We start from the raw sequence: 25,109 nt of genomic DNA, 5'->3' as shown, positions 1-25,109 counted from the left end.
AGAGAAATAGCAAAAGGATATATAAGAGCACTTATGTAACTGTTTAAAATACACAAAGCAATAAAATATATATATTCATATATATGTGTGTATATATATTTTTTATGGATACATTTATATGTGGTAAAAGTACAAAAACACAAATTCCACAAAGCACACCACCTTCTTGTGTGTGACAAGGAACATCTGTGGAGGGGGTGGGATGGAGAAGAAATAGGGGTGGGCTTTAGCTACTTCTATATTTTATTTCTTTAAAAAAAGATTCTGAAGCAAATACAGCAAAATGTTAGTCCCTATTTAACCTATGTAATAGGAAAATAGATATCTATCACATTTTTTCTGAATTTTTCTGTATTTTGATGCTTCATAATTTAATGTCTAAAAAAAATTTTTTTTAATAAAATACTGCATAAGAAGAGAGAAATCAGGGCCGGCCCCGTGGCTTAGCGGTTGGGTGCGTGCGCTCTGCTGCTGGCGGCCTGGGTTCGGATCCCGGGCGCGCACCGGCGTGCCGCTTCTCCGGCCATGCTGGGGCCGCGTCCCATGTACAGCAACTGGAAGGATGTGCAACTATGACGTGCAGCTGTCCACTGGGGCTTTGGGGAAGGAAAAAAAAAAAAAAAGGAGGAGGATTGGCAATAGATGTTAGCTCAGAGCCAGTCTTCCTCAGCAAAAAGAGGAAGATTAGCATGGATGTTAGCTCAGGGCTGATCTCCCTCACAAAAAAAAAAAAAAAGAAGAGAGAAGTCAGGGCTGTGCAAGGTAAATTAGCTGGCAAAACTCCTTATAATGGAAAGCCAAGGGCGGGCATTGAGGAACAGTAATGCTGATTTTCACATATTCATTTGTGGGTTCAGGACCATATAGGACTGTGACGAGTTCCTGATGAAGACTCAAGGAAGGGTTCCTGGGAACAAGTCAAAAGAAGAAAAAACCATACACACAGAGAAGTTCTCTGTGGTTTACTTATAGTGTGAAAAATCAGAAACTCACAGAACAGCTTACAAAAGAAATATGATGAGCACTTACACTACAGCCATACAAACAATAATAAGCACAGGGCCGGCCCCGTGGCTTAGCGGTTAAGTGCGCGCGCTCCGCTGCTGGCCACCAGGGTTTGGATCCCGGGCGCGCACCGACGCACCGCTTCTCCCGCCATGCTGAGGCCGCGTCCCACATACAGCAACTAGAAGGATGTGCAGCTATGACATACAACTATCTACTGGGGCTTTGGGGGGAACAATAAATAAAGTATAAAAAAAAAAAAAAACAATAAGCACAAGACAAGACAGAAAGATGGAAAAATGTTTCTGAGGCACATATGTGCGGGTCCCATATTAAATGAAACAAGCAGAGAACCAGACTCCCCTGCTAAAGAAGGCCTGCAGGTGGACAAGGTTCAAGGGAACATGGAGAAATGAAGACGGCTCAGCAGAATTAGATTGCTAGTTTTATACGCTTAGAGGCAGATCACGAAGGGCTCTCAGTGGGGTCCGGTCACTGCTCCCACCCGCCCACTGTTCTCTAAGCACTTCCTCCTCCCCCTGTCACACGCCCACCCCATGGCCCAGGGACGAGGCTGATTTCTCAGAGCTGAAGACTCTCCTGGGGCAGTAAGAATTCCCTTTCATATTTCCAGGCTATAACAAATCCCCCAAAGATTTCCATAAATCAATTCCAGATGCTGCACATGTCACAGACAAGGGGTTGGAAGTCAACAGCTCCAGAAATCAGGAGGCTGAGTAGCAAGGTCATATTTCATCTCCCAAAGCCAGCTGCTTAAGACAGAGCCTTTGCCTTAAGTAAAGAGAAATGTTTTCATTTTGCATTTGCCCTAAAAGTCTTGCAACTCTGAGAGAGCCATATCGGCAAATAACTTCAGTTGCTCACGTTCTGATCAAAGTAAAAGCTGCTGAGTCTGAAGAACAGACAAGCAAACGGAACCAACCCACACAACGTCTTACATCATCTGCAAATTAGCTCTTCCCTCTTTACTGGTTAAGGGAGTCACTAGATAGGTTGAGTTTTAAACTGGAACACGTGGAAGAAATGATGCTCTCAGACAAGTCACAAGGGCACCCGCCATCAGCTCACACCAGGGAGCACCTTCCATTATGGACTGCAGGGTGGCCAGTGCCCCTGAGGCTGGGCAGCACATGCCCTATCCATCAGGCCCCTCCCGGCTGAGTGGGCCATAGGCACAGCTGGACCCTAAGTGGACGATCAGGGACCCACGATTCTGGCCATGACTCAGACATCAGCAGCGACCAAGCAAGACTTGCCTGCTCTCCAGTGCCCCACTCCCAGGGACTCAGGACCAAAGTCCCACCCTCCACTGACCACAGGTTAAACTTACCTTAAAACAAGTAGTCAGCAGCGGAAATAACGCAGGGTGTCTCGCCCTGCCGACCACAGGGCCCACTTCCCTACGGGTATTTCCAAGTCACTGTCTCCTCCCTACGAGCCATTCCCTTGAGCTGAAAGCTTGTTCCTTTTCCACTGTGAGAAAACTGGGGACCACAGGGTGTAACGCTGCTCAGCTGACCCCTCTGGGCTCAGTCACCACCTCACCCTTACTCGGCACGTACACAGGATATAGTAAAGTATGTGGGCCAGGGGTTTCTGTGCCAAAATTCCTCTTTTATAAGACAAACTTAAGCATCCATGCAGCCAACTCAGGCGTGGCCACCTGTACTAGGATCTGACCTGTGACACAGGATGAGCAGGTGCAGACCGGAGGGGCAGGGCCATGAGATGGTACTGTAGGGGTGGACCCAGAGAGGGTCCGGCTGCTGGAGGGCAGGACCTGCTGGATGGCCTTCACAGGGGATGGGGCAGCCGTGCCTAAGGTCCACAGCAGACATCTGGTACATGCTGGGCACAAATACATCCTTTAGACACGTTAATTAATTTAACTTCATCCCCACAACGTTTTGAGGTAGGTGATATTATTGTGCCCCTTCTGCAGATGAGGAAGGAGTTCAGAGAAGGCAAACAACTACCCATTGCCTCCCAAAGGGATGAGGAAGACCTGGAATTTGACCCAGGCCCATCTGTAGCCAACACCATACTCATTCAAGAGACACGAGCCCACCCCTACACTAGGCTGCATGTATCAGGAGGGAGAGACATCAGACCTGGACCCTACCCTGGAGGCCACCCATCTGGCAGCTTCACCAACAATGCAGACAGAGCAGGGGATAACAGAGCATCAGAGAGAGTGGACTCTCCAGGTGGGGTGCATCAGCTGCACCTTAAAGATGAGCTAGTCGGACTTTGAACCAGCAGAAAAAGAGGTATGCAAGGCCCCTACTGTGCATCCTATAGATCAGCTCACATAATGGGGAGCCTGCTCCCTGGCACCCAGAGATCCTTATAATAGACATAGCAGGACTGGGGTTGATGGGGTGCAGATCTAGGCTGGAGACAGCAGTGGGATTCCTTATACCACCCCTGTCACGCACACAATGCCCTACACAGACACACACAGGCTCAGTCCCCAGGAGGCCAGCAGTGGGCTGAGCAAGGCCAGGCAAAGGGTCGGTGGGTGCCTTTCAGAGCGGCTCCAGGCCTGCACCTGAGGAGGCCCGCTCAGCTTCATTCTGGAGCAGCTGCTCAGCGGGGCGTGAAGCAAAGCCATTCAATGTACACAAAACACAAGCGACTGCAGGGCAGGCACAGGTGAGCAAGATCGGAAAAATGTGTCAGGCTGGGAACAAAAACAAGACAAACAAGCACACAGAAACCAGCACAAGTCAGAAATGGCTTCAGACACACACAAAAGGGATAGCAGGCAGGGAGACAGCGGGCGGCAGGAGACCTGAGTCCCACATCCCTCGTCCACTGACAAGCTGTGTGGCCTTGAGCAAGTCGCTTGGGAGGTGGGACTCTGAACATACGGTCCTCTACGATCCCACCTACTAAACCAAGGCTCCCAGCTGGTTCTATAGGGCAGAACCTGGAGAAGGACTAAGAGATCTGCCCCAGGCAGGCTCTGAGGTTCCCCCGCTCTTCGCAAGCCACCCAGTGGGCCCTCGACCTGCTGACCAGGGCAGGAGGGTGCACGCGGTCCCAGCGAGCAGCAGGCACAGGGGCGCCGTGGGAACCCTCCTGGGGGGACCCCAGCTCTCATAAAGTACTCCCTGTTTGGAGGGACTAAAATAAACAGACATTACAGGCATTAAGGAACACCCCTTAAGAGTCAGAAGGACCAGGTCCCACCCCAGTTCAGCCACTTCGTAGCTGTGTGGCTCTGAGGAAGCGACTAAACCTGCTTTGTGGTCAGGATGCTCATCCGTGAGGCCTCGTCCTGGGGGAGATCCCTCCCTCCTCACTGGACCGCCTGCTCTGAGGATTAACTAGAGAACAAAGGTAGACTCTAGCAGGGTGCCTGTCACTGACATGGTGGCAACTGTTGCTCTCACTGACCATGATGGTAAACACCTGAGAGCTCGGGTGGTTCTGCGTATCTCCTCCCTCATCCCGAGGTGCAGCCTGGCTTGGGGCAGAGACTGAGAAATGGACCCATATCTCCCAAAGGGGGAAGGAGAGTCAGCAAGGAGCACTTGGTCAGAGCCATTCCAGGGACTACTGGCTTCCAGACCCCCCAATCTCTCTCCCTCCATTCAGGAAAGGTCTGGAAAGGACGTGTGCTTTACAACTTCCCAGCACCCAGTTTCCATATGCCAGTAAGAGAGCGATGGAATACTACTCAGGGCTGGAATGTCCCTACCCATCTTACAGGTGAGAAAATGAGGCTCAGAGACACGAAAGGCCTTGCCAGTGGAAGCCCTAGAACCCAGGAACACAATACCTGGACAGGACTTGGTCCACCATACTTCAGCTGAGAGTGAGTACCTATGGGCAGAGGCCAGGCTGCTTACTGGAGAGCCTGAATAGCCAGCCCCTTACCAGCTGGGGGCTCTGGGCAGATCAAGTGGTCACTGCAGCCCCACCTCCCTAACTGTGTAAGGTGAGAGAGAGAGGTGAAGCCCCTAAGACAGAAACACAAGCCAAGCTCCTCCACCTCCCCCAGACCAGCGTCCGTGTTTCTTCACAGTAATACAATGGGGATAGTTCTGAAAACCAGAAAGAAGTCTCCAAAACAGACCTGGATCTTCCCAGCCGGTCTCAGGTTGGACACTTCCTGTCTGGAGAACTGCATTAAAAGGTACAAGGAAGTCTTCTTTAAATCGAGAGGCCTCTACAGACAGCCAAGGACTCTAAATGTTGGCCACCCACATCCTACACGTGTGAGAGCATGCTCACAGGATGTCTGAGAGGAGCACGGGGGTGTGGCAGCCCATGCCTTCCCATGGGCCCCAGGACACAGCCTCCCAGGTTGCATTTATACTTATCTGCCCACTTGCGCTGCAAATATCTCCTCTAGTTCAACAAGCTTGTGCCACGTCTTACTCTACGGCAGACCCTGTGCTACACTATGTCCTGGAGACACAGAAGGAAGTAAGACACTGCCCTCCCTCCAGGAGCTTGCAGAGGAGCACAGCGGGAGCTCAGACAAGGGCTAACCGAGGGTGGGGTGGTTAGGGATGGCTTCCCCACATAAGGGGCACCCACCAGAGCTCAATCTTGAAGGGTAAAAAGAGCTAATCAGATGGAGGGAGGGATGGGTGTTCCAGGAGATGAGGCACCTGAGCAAAGTCCCAGAGGCGTAAATGGCTCGGGGTGCATCGGGGTGTACCATAAATTCAGCAAGGCAGAGCCACGGGAGGCCAGCTGCTCCCAGAGATGGCCGGGCTGGCACAGGCTCTGTGGCTCCCTCTGCCTGATCTGGAGTCCTGACTGCCCAGACTAGGTCTGACCTCTGCCAACAAACCGGAAAGCCACACAGTCACTCAGCCAGATTGCCACTCCCCTGCCACGTACAGGAGACAAGGCCAGTTTGTTGTCCCAGCTGCCTCAGTTCCTTCCTCTGTGAGATGGGAGGGTCACATCCTAGCCACTTACAATGGAGGCACATCCCCAAAGCTCAAGGACTCCCACAGACGGCCCCTCCATCCTCACAAAGCCAGCCCCGGGCACACCTGGAATCCCATACCCCGTGTCTTCCAGCCCCCATCAGACAGTAGGTGGCCTGGGGCACTCTGAACAAAGCTTGCACTATGCCTGATCCTGTAGAGGTTTTCCAAACAACGACTAATCCTCCTGTCCACCTGCCAGAGCCAATGACGCCCCTCCAGAATCCCACGCTGACCAGGACTCAAGGAGCCTGACCATTTGGGCAGGTCTCACAGATGATCTGGCAAGAGCAGGGCCCCCTCACAGCACTCAGTGGGGTATGAGCCACAGAAGGTGAGGCCCAAGACCCCAATCAGAGGGATGGGCAAGAGCGGGGCATATGAGCAAGCTCTGGGGGTATGTGGGTCTCCCCAGTAGCCTGGCATTTTAAAATCACTTGCAGTTTATACTTCACTGAATTCCCAAAAAGATTATAAACAACTGGTGTATGCACTCAGACCAAGAAAACAAATCAAACACCATTAAGAAGAGGTAAACAAAATGTGAGAAATGCTCACAGTTTACTATAAACAAGTTTGAACTAGAAATTTCTAGAACTGGAACTTCTAGAAAGGAACATTCAAAGACTCCATCCTCCAGAAGATGCAGCAGGATCGCCCATGTTGCCTAAACAAAGACTACGAAGCACAGATCCGGCTTCACCATCCTGACAAGAAACAGCAGCACCTGCTCCAGAACACAGGTGAAATCAACTTAGCATTGCTGAGCCTCTGCCCAGAGCCAGGCATGCGCTAGGCACAGTCAGGAAGGGAGAGAGGAAGATAGGGGCCTCTTCCTTCTAGCAGAAAAGAGAAAGCATGGGCACAGCTGAGCACCAGATGAGGCCACAGTGGTGCTTTCAGAGAGAGACCAACAGTGCACTGTTAAGGGGTGTTGAGGGGACGAGGGGAGGGTCAGAGCAGGAGAGAACACTATAGTTTGGGGAATTGAAGATGACTGGAAAGAACATGAGGACACCTGCGCCATGGTCTGAGTGTTTGGGTGTCAAATGTTTGTGTGTCAAACAAATTTCTATTGTTTATAAGCCACCCAGTCTGTGGTATTTCAGCAGTTTGAACAGACTAAGACACCCTGAGAGAAACCTGGCCAGAACGCTGTTTTTCTGAGCTAGCTCCACTGCCCTCCAATTGAATCAACAGGCATTGTGCCTTCTAAGATGATGAGAAAAGGGTCCCTCCTCCCAACACACCTACTCAGGTACCATCAGTAGCAGCCACCATTTATTAGCCACCTGCCATGTGCCAGGCCCCATGCTGCCTCATTTTACCATATGGCCACCCTGTCAGGTCATGTGTGAGGGGATGGAGGCTCAGAGGGGTTACACCCAGGGCCACACTGTTCCCAAATGTCACAGACTGCATCTGAGCCCAGGTCCTGGGCTCCAAGCCATGCGCTCGGGCCCCACGGCCTCTCCCTGGCAGGCAGGGCAGACTCTGCGGGTGGTGAGCTCCAGCGAGGAGAGGAAGAAGAGGTCAGAAAGCACAAGGGTGCTCCCAAGGCCCGAGGACCAGAGCAGGGCAACAGAGGTCTGCTTCTGGGACACTCCGTCCAACCAGCAGGAGGATCACTTAATCGGGGCTGCTTAACAGTAATTACCCCAATAAATAAAACAAATGGCTTTAATTTAAAACTCATTAAGTTAACAGCAGGCTTTGTGCCAGCTGACAGGGCCTGGCTCTGCTGCTCAGAACAGGCACTTGAAACAGAGATGGGAGCACACAGGGATGGGAGCACACAGGGATGGGAGCACACAGAGATGCCAGCACAGACTCGCCTCTTGCCGCCAGGGTCTCTAGTAAAGGGCCTTGCAGTCTGGGGGTGGGAAGGGCAGAAGGTGATATCCTGGTCATCCTGACGAGCCCTCTGCAACCCACAGGCCAATGTGAGTGGCAGAGGCCAAAGGCAAGAGTCCTGGATGGGAAAGGGTGTGAGGGAGGGAAGCAGGGAGTCCCTCCCAGGCCCTGCCGGGTACCCCAGATGGCCTGCTCCAGGTGCGGGAGACGCAGGAAGCCGCCCTTCTTGACCCCTCTGGCCGCAGGCGGGCTCCTCCTCTCCTCTAACGGCCTCCGTCCGCCAGAGACAGACTGCGGACGCTCACATTTACCGCTCAGACGGGGCCCATGTGGTGGGATCAGAGCCCATGCCACAGCTGAGGACGCAGAGGCTTCCCGCAGTCAGGCAACCCGGCCACAGGCACGCGGCCTGCCAGGACCAGAGCCAGGACCCGCACCCAGGCGCATGCGCCCCTCCCCACCACGCCTGCCTCTCTCGGAGACTCGGGCCACTTGCCCAACTTTCCACCAAGTGCCAGGATGCCTGGGGCCGCAGAGCGAGCGCAAACCGAGCTCATCGTGGGTGAGAGGGCTCCACGTTCACGCAGCTCCGAGAGACACACTTTCCCCTTTTAAGCGGAAGCCCGCCTCCCTTCACCGGGAGGGCCCGTGCTAGGTGCGATGGGGACCGCAGATTGAGGGGAAAGGATGCGCCCTGGGAAGCTGCGAGGCCCGTGGGCGGCGCTGGCTGGGGTCACAGGGCTGGGACCAAGGAGGGGCGAGGAGGCTGCGACGCGCAAGGACACACCCCACCCCGGTCCTCACGCTTCCTCCGACTGTGCTGCAGGGAAGCACTAAAGGCTTCTCCAGCCAGGATCCCGGCTTTTCATCCACCTTTTTCAAAGGGCCGCCTCAAAGCAGGTTTACACCGGCGCAGGAAGGAAATGACCGCCCACAATCGCCACGCAGACTCCCTTTCATTTCAGTCTTCCTTTCTAAAACACGGAGGGAAAGGGAGGGGGACCCTCGTGGAGAAAGAACAAAAAGAGCTCTGCGTGCGCCCCAGACTTCGGTGGTGAGAGAAGCAGCGTGGACCGGGCGCCCGGCTCGCGCCAAGCAAACGCGGTGCAGCGGCGCCCCCCAGCGGCCGCGCAGAGCGCCGCACTCGGCTCGTCGGCCAGGGAGCAGGAGGGCAAATTCCGCCCCACTGCCCGCGGGCCTCAGGGTGGACGCCGTGACCGGCAGGGGTGCCCGGCGGTCCAGTGTGGGCTGCACACCCGCTGTTCCTCCTCCTCCTGGTCGGGGAGGCCCGCGCGCGGATTCTAGCCCTGGAGCTCCTTCCAGCGCGCACCCTCAAGCAGAGGACACACCACAGGATTCCCCTTCCAGGCATACGGCTCCCCCAGTACTAACTCCTTGGTCCCTCTCAAGCACAGGACAGCTGGAAAACTAGCCTCGAGGAATCGGCAGGGGTTCGACCTCCTGGGGTTCAGGGTAGTGCCCCCACTCCCCGTCAGAGATCCGTGGGGACACAGGGAGTTGAGCCCCGGCTGGACGGCCCCATGCCCTGCCCACTCTGCTGTGGGGGTAGGGAGAGCTGGCTCTCACCCACCCTTCCAAAAGGTACCCAAGGCTGCTAACGCTGACACTCAAATGGAACAGGGAAGGACCCAGGCTGGTTCTAACCCCAGCTCTGTGTGGCACTAAGTCACTCTGCCCCAAGTCTGTCACTGGGAGGATGCTGCACCCAGAGGTTCAGTTTCCTTCCTGCTCCAATGCTTGGTGACTCTGAGATGCCCTGTGAAGCCGAGGGAGACTGAAGCTGCACTGGCAGCAACCACCATCTGTTCAGATTGAATGTGCGCACTTGGGGGTGGCTTGGGAAGGAGATGATGCAGATTGTGAGGTGGGCTACAGCCCACCCCTCACTAGCTCTCTGTCTTGTGGTGCCCCCTACTCCCTAAAGCACATCACCAAGCCCAGCCCCATGGCTTACCGTGGGAGCTCAAGTCCACAATCTCTCAGCCCTGGGGAGTCCTTCACCGTCACACTGATGCTCCAATGAGATGTTTGTGAAAGCTCTTTTATAGCTCTAAAGTGCTGAACAAATGTTGCTATTCTCCTAATGACTGTTGATTATTCTCCTAATCAAGTCTTAATACTATAACACCGTCTCGTTGGTTTTAGGCATAACATCACTTTACGCATCAGACATTTCCAAACCGTGTTCTCCAGAATACAAGTGTTTCCAGAGATGGCACAACATCTTTCAGGGTGAGGAGGAGAGAGTCAAGGTACCTGGTTTTTCTTGTAAAATGCATTTTGGTAAATATGTAAGAAAAATACCAAATACATTTATGCAGTTGACCTTATCAATATATAATCATCTCGTCATTAATCATTAGGGAAATGCAAATCAAAACCACAATGAGATGCTACTTTACACCCACCAGCACAGCTATAATCAAAAAGACAGACAAGTGCTGGTGAAGATGTGGAGAAATTGGAACCCTCAGAAATTGCTGGTGGGAATGAAAAATGCTACAGCTACCTCAGAAAACAGTCTCACAGTTCCTCAAACGGTTAAAGAGAGCTACATGTGACCCAGCCATTCCACTCCTAGGTATATACTCAAGAGATGTGAAAACATATCCACACAAAAACTTGTAAATGAGTATTTACAGCGAATTATTCATCATAACCAAAAAGCAGAAACAACCCAAATATCCATCAACTAATGAATGGATAAATAAAATGTGGTATATCCATACAATGGAATATTATTTGACCATAAAAAGGGATGAAGTACTGACACATGTTACAACATGACCCTTAAAAACATTATGCCAAGAAGCCAGATGAAGAAGGTCACAGAGTGAATGAGTCCATTTATATGAAACGTTCAGAATAAGCAAATTTATAGAGACAGAAAGCAGATTAGTGGTTGCCAGGGCTAGGAGAAGGGAGAATGGGGAATAACTGCTAATAGTTCTGGGGTTTCTTTTTGGGGTGATGAAATGTTCTGGAATTAGTGGTCATGACTAAACAACCTTGTGAATATTAAAAACCACTGAACTGTGTATCTTAAAGGGGTGAATTTTAGGGCCGGCCCCGTGGCTTGGCGGCTGGGTGCGTGCACTCTGCTGCTGGCGGCCCGGGTTCAGATCCCAGGCACACACCGACGCACCGCTTCTCCAGCCATGCTGAGGCCGCGTCCCACATACAGCAACTGGAAGGATGTGAAACTATGATGTACAACTATCTACTGGGGCTTTGGGGGAAAATAAATAAATAAATAAAATTATAAAAAAAAATAAAGGGGTGAATTTTAGAGTATGTAAATTATATTAAGTTTTTTTACATTGCAAAAAAATGTAATTATCTGTCTTTTTAAAATGGCCCATGGAAACAGAACAGCCAGGAAATCGTGAAGAATCACTGATGCCCAAAGCTGGAACATTTCATCTGTGCATTGAGGCCCCCACAACATTTACAAATCACCCATGTATCAGCGTATTTCATCTATATGATGATCCCTGGCCTATGTTGTGGGCTTTGCCTTATCATTTCAACCCATACCTGTGAAATTATCCAGAGTTTCTTGTATATGATACAATAATATTATACAAAGTTATTCTCTACAGATCCATGAGTAAAGTTTTCCATGAGAAACATGCATTGGTACACCAACAGTTGTTTCACGCACGTATTATAATTTAAGAGTTCTACTGTTAAATGAGTTTGGTAAAATACCACTGTTCTCTAAATTCTGGAGTATAAAATGTCAGCCTATCTTTTCAGAGCCTCTCATTTCAGGACACATTTGTCTGATCACCTCTTTCCCAGACTGTCATAACTTATTCGAAAGTTTCATTCTGGTGCCAGGTGCCTGGTGCTCTGACCAGCTGGAGAATCTGCATTTCAATGTCACCTGTGTGTCATTAGCTTCATCAGTGAGACAGCCAGCATCGAGGTCTTTACACTCAGGCTTCTTTAAAGCCCCAGCTACGAGCTGAGCTATCATCTTTTCAAAGCCATGCAGAGTTTTAAGTTTTCTTGCAGTAAAAGAAACTCTGGAAATTCCCTAGTGTGCACCAAGAGCTTTCACATCTGTCTAGTCACTCCTAGGACTCAGCATACCTTCCTCCTGGAATCCACCGATCACTTTAAGTGTGGAATGCACACGGCTCCCTTCTTATTCCTAACTTGTCATCTGGAGACTGAGCAACCCAGTGTCACACTCCGAGGAGGCAGAGGTTTGACAGACAAGGGACAGATCACCGAGCACTCTTCTAGGATTTCTTGGGTTCAATTAATACAGCCATCAATCGGTCAACTAAAAATATTTATTGAGAGCCTAAAATGTGTCAGGAACTGTGCTAAGAATATGACAGTGATGGAGGAAAGATGGAGCACCTCCGTTTCCATTGTTTCGTGCCTTCTATATGGAGGAGGCTCCACTAGACCAGCACGCCTGGCCTCCTGCTCCCCACCCCACATCTCCTTCCCCACCATGCACACCAACGCCTCCCTTAAGGCAGGAGAAGAAACTGATCTGATGGGTGACTTTGGGAGTCTTGTCTGCCAGGTCCCTTCTTCCCCTCTCCTCTCCTCTGGAATTACCTGCGGAGAGCCTGCCCATCCCTGCAGGGAGGCCTGTGGCCGTCCAGGGCCTCCTGTCCTTCCGGAAGTCTATCTGGTTAGGAGGCTGCCTGCCCCATGTCTATCACTTCCAACTTAGGCCAGAAATAGGAGTGGCATTTATGGGGCTCCTGACAACCTCAACAGATGAAGAAGGTAAGCAGTGCCCCTGCCCTCATGGACACTATACTCTAGTAGGGAGAGGCCGGCTGCAAACAAGTGACCAGGATGTTTTCTCAAACTTGTGGGGCACACCCCCACGTGACGTCTTCTCACATGCATTCTGACTAGAGCTTTCCCTTCCAGACTGTCCAACAGCTCACCTTTCGCTCCTTCAGCCCCGGCTCAAATGCAGCATATCCGTGGGGCCGGCCCTGACCACCTATGCAAACGCCAGCTCCTCACCCGACACATACTCCCCATGTCCTTCTCCTGCCTTACTTCTCTCTACACACCTTATCACGATCTGACTCACTCTACATGCTCGCTTATTTGTTGGAAGTCGACCTCCCACACATCCCCCGCAACCCTGTAAGCTCCGTGAGGACAGGGACTCTGTTCTGTTCCCGCTGTTACAGGCACCTAGGACAGGGCCTGGCCCAGGGTATGCACTCAGTAACATCTGTTGAATGAATGAATGAACAAATGAATATGTGCTACCAACAAGGTGATGGGAAAGATCAGGAGGGCTGGGATGGGGGCTGCTTTAGAAAAGGGGTTCAAAGAAGGGCTTTCTGAGCGATAACACAGTGACAGCACAGGAGAAACACCACAAAGAAGCAACACTGCTGACCGCTTGAGGGTGTACCAAAAGAGGCGGTGAGCCCCACCAGGCCGCTTCAGGGGCTGGCCACCCCGAAAAGGAGGGAGATGACCACAGGGCCCTGTCAGAGCCGAGTCATGGCGAGGTGCTCCGGGGCATGCTCATTGTGTTGAACTCTCCACAAGTCAGCAGAGTAGGACTGTGTTGTGAGACTGGACACACAACACAGCAGCCCTGGGCTGGAGGCACCACAGCATGGCGGCACTTAATCCTCGCCACCACGTGTGAGGTGGGTGTGTAACCCTCACTTTACAGAGGAGGCCTCAGAGGGCCTGAGAGGGGGATTGCCCACGGTCACCCAGCAGTAACAGGCAATGGGGCTTTAAACTCAGCGCTGTCTCACTCCCTCAGGACCGTATCCTGCCCACCCCACTGGGTTTTGCAGGAGGACAGGATGTACGTGAGTGTGATGCTAAGCAACGTGGTTCGTGGATGGCAGGCGCTGTGCCTGACCCCTGCCTGCAGCCCCTGCAGCTGTGAATTCAGGGTCCCACACACAGCAGGTGCTTGGTCATTCCTGGTGCTTCAAAGTGCAGGGTGGGCTCCTGAGGGGTGGGGTGGAGATGGCTGGTTGCCCGCCCAAAAACCTGCTCTCCTCTCCTCCCTTATTAACTGAACCTCTCTTTTTAACTGGGTACTCCGCTTTGGTCCTACCTGCATCCTGCTGCTGCAACACAGATGTGACGGCTAAAGCTCTGGCAGCCATCCTACACCATGAGGACAAGGACCACTCCCTAGGGATGGTGAAGCAAAGAGCTGGAAGGAGCCCAGGATCCAGATGACTTCATGAAGCTCCTATGCCAGCCCAGGAATGCCTATCTCTGGACGTCATTTAGATGGGAAATAAAGCGCAATCTTGCTTAAGCCACCACTATTTGGGGGTTCCCATGGCATATTCCATCAAACCTGATACAGCAAGGAAGGCTTATGGAAGAGGTAAGTCTTGACCTAAGTTTTAAAAGCGTAGGATTCCACTTGACAGACAAAATGAGACAACAGATGGCTCAGAGGCAGAGCAAGCAAAGTTTCATGATAAGGAACAGCTTTTTCTACAGCTTAGGGAGGAAAGTCTGGACAAGGAAGCTGAAGCCAGCTGCTGCGGGTCTAGAATGTTGGAATGACCTGGGATGACAGTCAGCCAGGAGCCAGGAGGTTTTGAGTGGAAATGATGTAATAAAAGCAGCATTTTAGCAAGGGGAAGGCAGCAGGCTTTCCCATGCCAACAGAGCCAGGATAGCGTGGAGGAAAGAAAGCTGTTCAGCGAGATGTTTCCTTAACACCTACTATGTGCCGGGCACTGTGCTCCCAGGGAGGGCTGCACAAAGGAATGGACGCCTGAACCAGGTCTGAAAGACTGGCAGGAGAGCACCAGGCACTCCTGTACCCCTCACAGCAGGACTCCCATGCCTGCCTTTGCAGCCCCATACAAACTCACATTCCCAGCTCCACCCAGGACAGTCTGACCCACAGACTGGGGCAGGGCCCAGGACTCTGGCTTTTTTGGGGGTTTTTTTGGTGAGGAAGGCTAGCCCTGAGCTAACATCTGTTGCCAATCCTCCTCTTTTTGCTGAGCAAGATTCGCCCTAGGCTAACATCCATGCCCATCTTCCTCTATTTTGTATATGGGACACCGCCACAGCATGGCTTGATAAGCAGTGCATAGGTCCGCACCCAGCATCTGAACCTGCAAACCCCGGGCCGCCAAAGCGGAGCGCATAAACTTAACCACTACACCACCAGGCCGGCCCCAGGACTCTGCATTTTTAATAAGTGTCGCCAGGTGATTCTATGCAGTTAGACCTACTGCACAGAATAGTAGGCATATAGACCTACTATATAGGCTAGAAGCAGCTCCTAACCTGGTACCTGGAACCTAGCAGGTTCAGATGGTTATTAAATAAACGAACAAATAATATACTCCAATACTGTAGGAGTTACTAATCATAGGGTTTTCAAGGTAAAAAAGTTTAAGAGAAGGAGAAAAAGAAAAAAACTCTGAGTAGACCTGTGAGGACAGGACATTGTGTACATCACTCATTCATAAGGTCGCCAGGAGTCAGAGCCGCCTTGACAGCACATAACAACCACTGTTAGGAGACAAACCAGTAGATTCTAAAAAGACTTTCAATAATAACTGAAACAAGATTTTTCTGGCTAAGTGAACGGTTTTTTAGCTAATATTTAATTAACCAAAACATAATCTAAGGTCACTATGATCTATTTCCACAACCATTTCAGCAAAATGGTGCTCCTACGTCACTTGAAAATGGCCCTCTGGGTGTGAGCACATCTCTGCTGCTCGTGGTAGCCCTGCTCTGCATCCTGGAGACGTGGTGGGGTCCCAGAGCCCACCCTGAGGGAGGAGGAGCCCCCAAGCTGTCTCCAGACAGTTGGGTGAGCAAGGAGCCACCTTCCTCTTCCCAAGGTGTTCTAACACCCTTCAAGGCAACTCTCCCTGGAAGTGAACTGTCCTCCTTACCTTTCTGATAAGGGAGAAGTGTTCCTTAAAGGGGAAACATGGTACAAAGAGAAAAACACTGGCCTAGGTCACGGGGTCTAGCCCAGCCGGTCAGCGACTCCCCAAGCAGCCTTGGGAAGCTTCCTCACCTGTTGTGCTATATGCTCTTGAAGATCCCTTCCAGCTCTGATGCAACCAGGGTGAGAATCTCTACAGTTTCCTTCTTCCTAATTAATACTGAATAAATAATTCTCAGTATAAGATGCACTCCAACATGTACGGCATAACGTGTAGTGCTGGGGATACAACGTTTCAGAGAAGTCAGGGCCTTTAAGGAATTTATAGTCTAGCAAGGCAGACAAATAATTCATTCAATAATTATATAATTACAACTGTGATAACTGTTACTATGGAAAAATACTTGACGCTATGAGAGGGTGGAATAAGGGCTCAGGAAAGGTTTACCAAGGAAACAACACGTACGCTGAGACCTGAAAGCAGAGCACCAGTTAAGGATGGGGGCACAGGGGTATTCCAGGCAGAGGGAACAGCATGTGTGAAGTGGTGCCTGAAGATGCATTCCTTTCAGGAATATTCCAAACCTGAGAAAAAATTAGATGACAAATAAAATGAGGAAAATCTTTTAGGACCACACATTTAAAGAAAAAAGAGCACCTTTTATCACAAACAGATTCACACAATATGAATTCAAAAGCACTTTTATGCTGGAACTGATAAACCTTTATCTGACAACGGCCATCTGGCTAGAAGCCGTGGACCCTCACCTCTCTTGCCTCAACAGGGGTGGTGTCAATTCCCTCAGGTCATTTGCAGCTGCCTCTAGGCCTTGAGTGACCACTATGGCTGTCGGAACTGGGCTCAGCAGAGGGAGGGAGGGAGTCAGAACATGAAAGACAGACTCCAAGACAGGAACCTGGCCCTGAGGCTGGTCTGACCCTGGACCAATATTTCTGGTGCGACTATGTGCCAGGCATTATGCATACGGATGGGAGGTAAGATGTGACAGTCACAGCACCAGGAGGTACTCAAGGGAGGAAGAGGAAGACACGCCTTTCAAGGAGCAGTTCCTCGGACAGTTCCAAGGAGGGGATGGTATCTGAATATGGGCAAGACTTGGAGGGGGACAGAGAAAGAGCATCCTGACAGGGGACGACATAAGCAAAGGCAGGTAGGCTGGAAAGCACCGGGTGTGCAATAAGCGGCTGGAGATTGGGATTCGGGGATGGCAGAGATCCGGCAACGGCGTGGAGTAGGCCTGAGTTGCTTCCTCTGTCTCAGAAAGGGAAGAGATGACAATGCTGGTCAAATCTCAGCTCTGTCCAGACCGGACCTATGACCAAGGGCCCTCAGTTTTCTCCATTTGACTAGCACAGTTTCTCAAACATTAGAGTCCTAAGGACCACCTGGGACAGGTTACCAGGCCCCACCTCCGGAGATTCCAATTAGGGAAAGTGGGATGAGCCCCAGGCTGAAAAACCACAGGTCAGACAGTGGGTCCCACAGGCCTCTCCAGCCACAAGCTCCAGGGCCTGGACTCTTGGCCTCCTACAGCATGAAATCCAGACCCAGGTACCCTTCCCCATGGTGGGTGTCCCTGACGGGCTCATTTGTCCTGGGCAGGGAACAGACCTTCGATGCTACGGGTGGAAGCAGGAATGGAGAGCTGTGGAGCGCTGGGCACGGCCTATCTCCAGGGTCTAGGGACACTCCCAGGGGAGGTGAAAGCTGAGTAAAAAGTGGCCAAGGGCCCAGGAAGGAAGTAAGGACCTTCTGGACAGACAGAACAGCTTGGGTAAAGGCACATTCAGTACAGTTAAGATCTAAGGTGCACCTAGGGGAAGGACAAGAAGCGAGGCTGGAGAGGAAGGCCAGGCTCACAACACAGATGTCCCTACCAAGAGATTGGGACTTGATTCCGTAGGCAACAAAAAGCTGACCCCTGAACCCTCAGGACCCTAGTAGCAGCTCCCCTGAGTCACTCACTGGGCACAGATACATGGAGCCCTACTCTTGCTTCACTCCCCTCCCTCAACATCAATCTCCATCCTTTAAGATCACCTACTACTCCAATCCAAAAATCAGACCTTGGAGCCCCTCTCTGCAACCATTAGGGCAAACTGAGGCAAGCAATTTGAGCAATTAACACTAAGCTAGGAACCCAATCTCTGATAGGCAGAGCCAGGAAAAATTACATGATGGGGAGAGGTGGGAGCTGCGACGGAGGCAGGCTGGTCCAGCTTGGGACCAGGGAGCCAGCTCTGCTCTCCCCAGATCATATCTGTACCTCTTAGGCTTTCTCTTCCTCCTTTGGAAGAACCTGCAGCTTCTCTAAATGGGTTCATGTCCCTTGAGGGTAGAGGAGAGGGGGCACAGAGAGGGGATGAGATAGTTCACACTGGCTGTGTCTGGGCTTGACCAGTTCCAAGCGAAATACCCTAAGAGCTACGAGAAATGTCACTGCAACGTCAACCATTCAAGCAGCCTCACCAAGACCCTGCCCAGCAGACTCGGCACAGGACTACTGGTGCCTTGAAATGACCTGCTCCATCCTCAAAGGAGGATGAGGAGAATCAAAACAGGTGCAGACTCTGAAGGCACTGCTGAATCCTGCAACGCTAGCAAAGAGGGGGCGTGCCAATTCTCTAGGGGGCCCCCCTTAATGGGGGGAGACCCAGCCAGGGGGTCAGCGAACACCGCGGCTCCTCTACTGCACAAGCTGAGCGCGACTGGCTCTAGGACACGCCCCCGGGCGATGCCTCCAGCATGCTGTGAACACACATTTGGTGGGGGCATGGCGGGGGCGTTGCCTCCAGCATGCTGTGAACACACATTTGGTGGGGGCATGGTTAAGGGGTTAGGCTTCTACAGCCGTTGGCAGTAGACAGAGCAACGAAGACACCTCCCTTCCGACCGCTGACCGCACCGAGGACCGAGTGGGCCACCCGCCGGGAGCCGCCAGCTGCGGCCCCGCTCACCTTGCACTTGAAGCCGGCGGCGGGCGGCAGCAGCTCCCGCAGCAGGGCCTTCGCCACCTCACGGCTGGCCTCCTCGCTCACGAAATGCAGGTTAAGCACCTCGTGCGCCTCGAACTTGGCAAGGTGCAGCAGGGAGCGGAGCGCCACGCGAGCCTTGGCCTGCAGCGCGGCATTGTGTTCCGCCTTGGTGAACATCATCAGCAGGTGGTAGTCCACCGGCCCGGCCCCGCCGCCCTCCAGGCTCTTGGCCTTGGCGCCCGGGGCCGGCTCCAAGGAGCCCCGCGCCAGCTCCGGCGCGGGCGGCGAGGGCGCGGCGGGGGCCCCGGCGCGGGCCTCCTTCAGCCTCTTGGTGGCGCTGGAGAAGGTCTCCCGGCCCGAGCCCAGGTAGTAGAAGGCACAAACGGCAAGCGCCGCCGCCAGCAGCAGCGCGCAGTAGTGGGAGCGCACAGCGCCCAGGCGCGCCATGGGCCGAGAGCATGGGGGCCCGCCCCGGAGCAGACCCATGCGCCACGGGGCGGCGGGCCGAGCAGCCCGAGCAGCCCGAGCGGCAGCGGAGACCAGGACCCCAGCAGCCACTTAGCAGCCCCGGCGGCGGGCGGCGGCCATGGCGGGGGCGGAGCCGCGCTGCCCAGAGCCAATCCGCGGGCGCGGAGAGGCGGAGCGAGGGCTGTCCGGCAGCCGCTAGGTCCTAGACTCCGAGGGATTAGAGGCCAGACGGCCCGCACGTCCGCAGCAGCCGCCCCAGCGAGGTCGGAGGAGCCGGTAAGGACTCCGACGAAGGGGAAGCCAGATGGCTGTACGGTCTGTGAGATGGCCCTCTTAAATGCCCAGCCCCAGACGCTAGAAATCGAAGCTGAGCCTTGAAAGGAACTGAGGCTCCCCAACGCAGGACCTTCGGTTAGCAAAAAGACTAAACTGGACGCACAAAGAGAGAAAAATTTTCTCTCTCTACCTTTTTTTCCCCTAATATCTTGGAGGCCTTAAGTTCTCTCCCCGTCTGCCTTCACACCTTGAACACTAGCTGGGGCTGGGGAATTTAAACTAGCAAGCTCCTTCCCCATGCACGGTAAGGTTAAATGTCGCCTGAGGTGGAAATCGCCTGCCCACCTCACTTGGCATCTCTGAGGATGTGGCCAGCAGGGGGCCCCCGCTGCCCAAAACTTCGGGGTAGTTCAGAGAACCCCAGGGGAGTAACTAACACCCGAGACTGTGATACGTTTTTTTTTTTTTACACAAACTTGAACACTTTAAAAGAGCCTTAACATATACCAGGTAGTTTTGCGAATTCTTAATTAAGGCACATTGAGGTAACCTGCCCAAGGTCACACAGTGGCAGTTTTGACCATGGACAGTTGGACACTGCCAATGACATAAAAACCTCATTAACTTCAATCTTCTAAGGACTGATGATATACCACAGTGTTTATGTGTGTGTGTGTGTGAGAGGAAGATCAGCCCTGAGCTAACATCCATGCCAATCCTCCTTTTTTTGCTGAGGAAGACTGGCCCATCTTCCTCCACTTTATATGGGACGCCGCCACAGCATGGCTTGACAAGCAGTGGCTCTGTGCGCGCCTGGGATCCAAACCCAGGCCGCCAGCAGCTGAGCGCGCGCACTTAACCGCTATGCCACGGCGGCCCCCTACCACACTGTTTAAGTAAACATGTACAAATGATCTGCATGCTTGAAAGAGGTGGAGGTGAAAATGCATGGACGAATGCATGTAGGAATTCTCTCACTAATTTGTCGTGCCATGCCATTATTTCCCAAAGTGTGGTTCCCAGAACCACAATTCATCTCATTTTTCACTCTTTGTTCTTTTCAATTGGAGCAACACTTTCTGGAAAACACTGGACCTCTGAAGCAGTCTAGGCAACAAGTTAAATACATATTACTCACCTTGAAACCCAATGGCATAATTAACTCACTTGAGTAACAGTCTCTTGGTTTAGTTCATCTAATCCTCACAACTCTTAAAAGGTTATTATTTGCACTTTACAATTGAGGAAATTGAGATTTAGAGAAGTACATCACCCAAATCTAGTTGGCTAGTAAGTAATGGAGCCAAGATCCCAACCCAAGTCTTACTGCTTCCAAAGCCCAAGATTTGAGCCAAGATTAGCGCAGAAAGCAGTAATTCAAGCTCTGAGTTGTGTGTATTTTACCACAACCTTCAGCAGATGGCTGTGGTTGAGACAGCAAGCTCTCTCGGCTTGTTAAAAGCAAGTTAAGAGAGCTGGAGTTCCAGGCTGGAAGTCCACTCGACCACTACAAATTGACAGACTTCAGGCAAATTACTTACTCTCTCTGAGCTGCCATCACGCCCATATGTAAAATGGGGCTAATACTAGTACCTCTGCCTCACAGGAGTATGAGAGACAATAGACAAAAAGCAGTTAGCCCAGTGCCTGACACTTAGTAAACAATAAATATCAACTATGCTAGAAACACCAAACTTTTTAAAAGTCTAAATATCCAAGTACCAAAAAATAATTTAGCAACTATAGATTTTCTTGGCTATTTACAAACACTAAACCCCAAATCTAGGGCCGGCCCCGTGGCTTAGCGGTTAAGCGCGCGCCCTCTGCTGCTGGCGGCCCAGGGTTCAGATCCCGGGCGCGCACCGACGAACCGCTTCTCCAGCCATGCTGAGGCCGCGTCCCACATACAGCAACTAGAAGGATGTGCAGCTATGACATACAACTATCTACTTTAGGGCTTTAGGGGAAATAAATAAATAAATAAATAAAAATTAAACCCCAAATCTCCATTAAGACTTATGACATGTTCTGTCATGTTCATGTTCCCCAGAATCCCCACAGCAGTGTGCTACAGCTGTATTATTACATCTTAATTACTGTTCATTAATAAGGGAGAAATAATTCTGAAATTGCACCTCCTAGTCCCCCCACCTATACCATCAATAAAGTATTTTTTTCCTCTGCCACTTATTCTAAAATTTATTCAACAAATATTTTATTTTTCAGATCTTTATAAGATCACTACTCCTGGCATTTATGGATAAGAAATGAATAACAAGATACTTTAAATTTTACGTAGAAAGTCAGTTTTTTTGTTGTTAGCACCGTCAAGTGCATTCCGACTCCTGGCGACACTGTGTCCAGCAGAGCGCAACCCTGCAGGGTCTTTTTGCGCCGTCCTCTCACCTTCCGGCGCTCTATCAGACAATGCTCAGCTGCTATTCATAGGGTTTTCATGGCCAATTTTTTCAAAAGTGGGTGGCCAGGTCCTTCTTCCTAGTCTGTGTTAGTCTGGAAGCTCCGCTGAAACCTGTCTACCAGGGGTGACCCTGCTGGTATTTGAAATACTGGTGGCATAGGTTTCAGCATCACAGCAATAGGCAGCCACCAGTGTGACAACTGACAGACAGGTAGTGTGGTTCCCTGACTGGAAACGAACCCAGGCTGCAGCAGTGAGAGCACCAGACCTTAACCACTGGCAGAAATCAGTAGACACAGGAAAATACTCGAGACTGGTTTTTTCTCCAGCTTCTTCATTCCCAATTCTTTGACTATAAGGAAAAATAAATGCTGCAGCTTCCTGAAGTATATAGCTGAGTGGAAGCTAAAATAGTGACTTGAAGGTAGCCATTTCTTCAGTAGATGTTGAGTGACTACCACATGCCAAGCATGGTCGCACCAGGGGATACAGCAATGAAAAAACTCCCTCCCGTCAGAGAGCTTATATTCTAGCAGGGGAAAATAGAGAAGTAGGAAAAAGTATGCGGTGTGTCCGATGGTGATGTGCTATTTTCTCAGCTTAAAACAGATATATCTGGGTGTATAATTAGTAGATAAAGAACTTTGGTAAGCACAATAACCCTTCGGTTCTAACTTGAACTTCGACCAAATTCTGACTTCTGACCAGAGGAGATTATAGAGATACTTGGTTTTTCCTGTTGTGTAATTTCTACATCTGTAACATTGGACAGATTATCATTTTTTTTTCTGTATTGACTACTACCCAATATTGCCAAGAACACAGAGAAACAGGCAGTTTCCTCTGCAGCAGATGAGGGTATGTACATTGGTACGACTTTTCTGCACTTTGGCAATACTAAAATCTTTCTGGCCTCTAAGAGAACTTTTAATTCTTTCTCTTATGCAAAGGAATGTTTCTCCCTGAGACAGTGGTTCTCAAATTCTGGTTGGCATCAGAAGCTCCTGGGGAGCTTGGTAAAAACACAAAGGTGCAAGCCCCATTTATCTTCACTGAGCCTGGGCCTCAATGGTGCTTCTTTTACACACCAAAATTTGAAAAGCACCGCCCTAGAACTTCACCCAGCCCTCTCCTTATGCTTCAGATTTTGGCGTAGATGTCACTGCCTCAACAAGTGGTCTCTAAACACCAACCCATCCAGTGTCCAGGCAAGGCACCATCTTCAACCATCCTGTGAGGACCACCTACAAACTACCCACTCCCATCTGTCTCCGTCACAAGAAGACTCCAAGACAAAAGGAAGTGTGTCTACTTTTTTACCATGATATCCCCAGCACCTAACACAGTGCCTGAGACTCATTAAATGAGGCTCAAAAATATACCCACTCATTGTGAACCAGCATTTTCACTTCTAGGAATTCATCCTAAGGAAATAATTAAGAATGTACTCAAACATTTAGCCATAAGGATAAAGCAGAGCTAGGTTTATGATGGCAAGAAATTGGTATCTAATGTTCATCAATAAATTGGTTAAACTAAAATAATGAAGCTGTCATTAAAAGTGATGTAGTCAACAAACTGCAAGTGGAAATTTTTAAAAAAATAAGTGGAGGAAGAACCATAGATTTAGAAACTCAAGACACATATTAGCCAACTGCAATAAATGAAACTTACATGAATTCTGATTTGAAGAACCTGTTTTTAAAAAACACATTTGAGACAATTGGGAAAATCTGAATACTGACTATATAGTTTTATAGTTTAAGTAAGTGTGATATTATGATTGGGTTTTTTTAAGAGTCCTTTTAGAGATACATACTGAACAAGTTGTTGGTGACATGTCTAGGATTAGGTTAAAAAAAAAATCCAGGGAAGAGGAAACATGGGTGGGAGTACAGATAAAACAATGTTAGCCATGAGCTAATAGCTACTGAAGTTATTCTACTTTTGTATACGTTTGAAATTTTCCATAAGATAAATATTTTTTAAAATCCTCCTAAAATGATGTAGAATACTTAACTTAGGACTTAAAAATTTGTTCCCCATTTATTAAGTGAAAGAAGCAGGTAACAAAACAGTACAATCCCATTGTATATAAATAAAAATGCACCCACCCAAAGGTCTAAAAGGGCATAATACCAAAGACGTAACAGTTTCTTCCTTGATATTCTCCAACAGAACTTCCTATGATGATGGATATTTTCTATAATCTGCCCTGTTCAAAACAGTAGTCACTAGAGCCAGCTCTGATGGCCTAGTGGTTAAAGTTCCACGTACTCCACTTCAGTGGCCCAGGTTCCATTCCCAGGCGTGGAACCACACCACTCGTCTGTCAGTAGCCATGCTGTGGCGGTGGCTCACACAGAAGAACCAGAAGGACTTACATGTAGAATATACAACTACGTACTGGGGCTTTGGGGAGGAAAAAAAAAGACAAAGATTGGCAACAGATGTTAGCTCCAGGTGACTCTTTCCCAGGGGGAAAAAAAAAACAGTAGTCACTAGGCACATGACTAGTGAGCTCTTAAAATGTGGCAGTGTGACAGATGAACTGAACTCTTAATTTTGCCTAATTTTAATTAATTTAAATTTCAATAGCCACACGTGCCTAGTGGAAACCACACTGGACAGCATAGGCAGATGATGGAATTACGGCTGTCTTCTTTTTTACTTATCATTATTTAAACATTTTTCTACAATGAAAAGACATTGTTTTGCAATAATGAAAATGTGGGCTGTTTGTTTTCATTTAAAACATTTACTGACTATCGATGTGGGTTCTTTCCCTCACAGAACTATTCTGAAAATGAAATGAAGTGGAATAAAACAAGTTATATATAAAAAATTTATGTTTCCACTTTCAATTAACTTTTAAAGGCAAGGCAAAGGCAGGCAATTCACTTCCAGGTCTGTTCCTTCAATCCATTCCTTCATTCTCAATTCACATAAAAACATGTTTTTGTTCATTTACTAAAAGGATTGAGTGTGAATGTGTTGCCTCGATTAGGAACTTCAACAGATATGTCAATCATAATGGAAAAAAATTAGAGCTGGGTCAAAAATTGCCTTTGTGGTTCTTAGCTAATGAATTAATTGGGAGCCATATAGCTCTGTGAGCACGCAGAATAAAATATTTAAAAGATCAAAATGGATTTCTTGATTGAAGCAATCAGCAAATAAGAGCAATCTGGATGAATCT

General features: G+C 50.1%; 1 protein-coding gene across 1 annotated transcript in view; it reads right to left on the bottom strand.

Annotated features, from left to right (window-relative positions):
- Positions 1-19,288, bottom strand: part of XXYLT1 (xyloside xylosyltransferase 1) — a 175,416-nt gene extending 156,128 nt beyond the window's left edge. Inside the window, exon 1 of the mRNA XM_058556087.1 lies at positions 18,730-19,288. Coding sequence (XP_058412070.1) covers positions 18,730-19,233 — 504 coding nt within the window. The 5' untranslated portion in view covers positions 19,234-19,288. The remainder of the gene's footprint in view (positions 1-18,729) is intronic.
- Between the last annotated feature and the right edge of the window lie 5,821 nt (positions 19,289-25,109).

The sequence above is a fragment of the Diceros bicornis genome, chromosome 15 (assembly GCF_020826845.1).
Source record: "Diceros bicornis minor isolate mBicDic1 chromosome 15, mDicBic1.mat.cur, whole genome shotgun sequence".
NCBI classification, from domain to species: Eukaryota; Metazoa; Chordata; class Mammalia; order Perissodactyla; family Rhinocerotidae; genus Diceros; species Diceros bicornis.
Note: the sequence above shows the minus strand (reverse complement) of the source record. Positions and strands in the feature narration are given on the sequence as shown.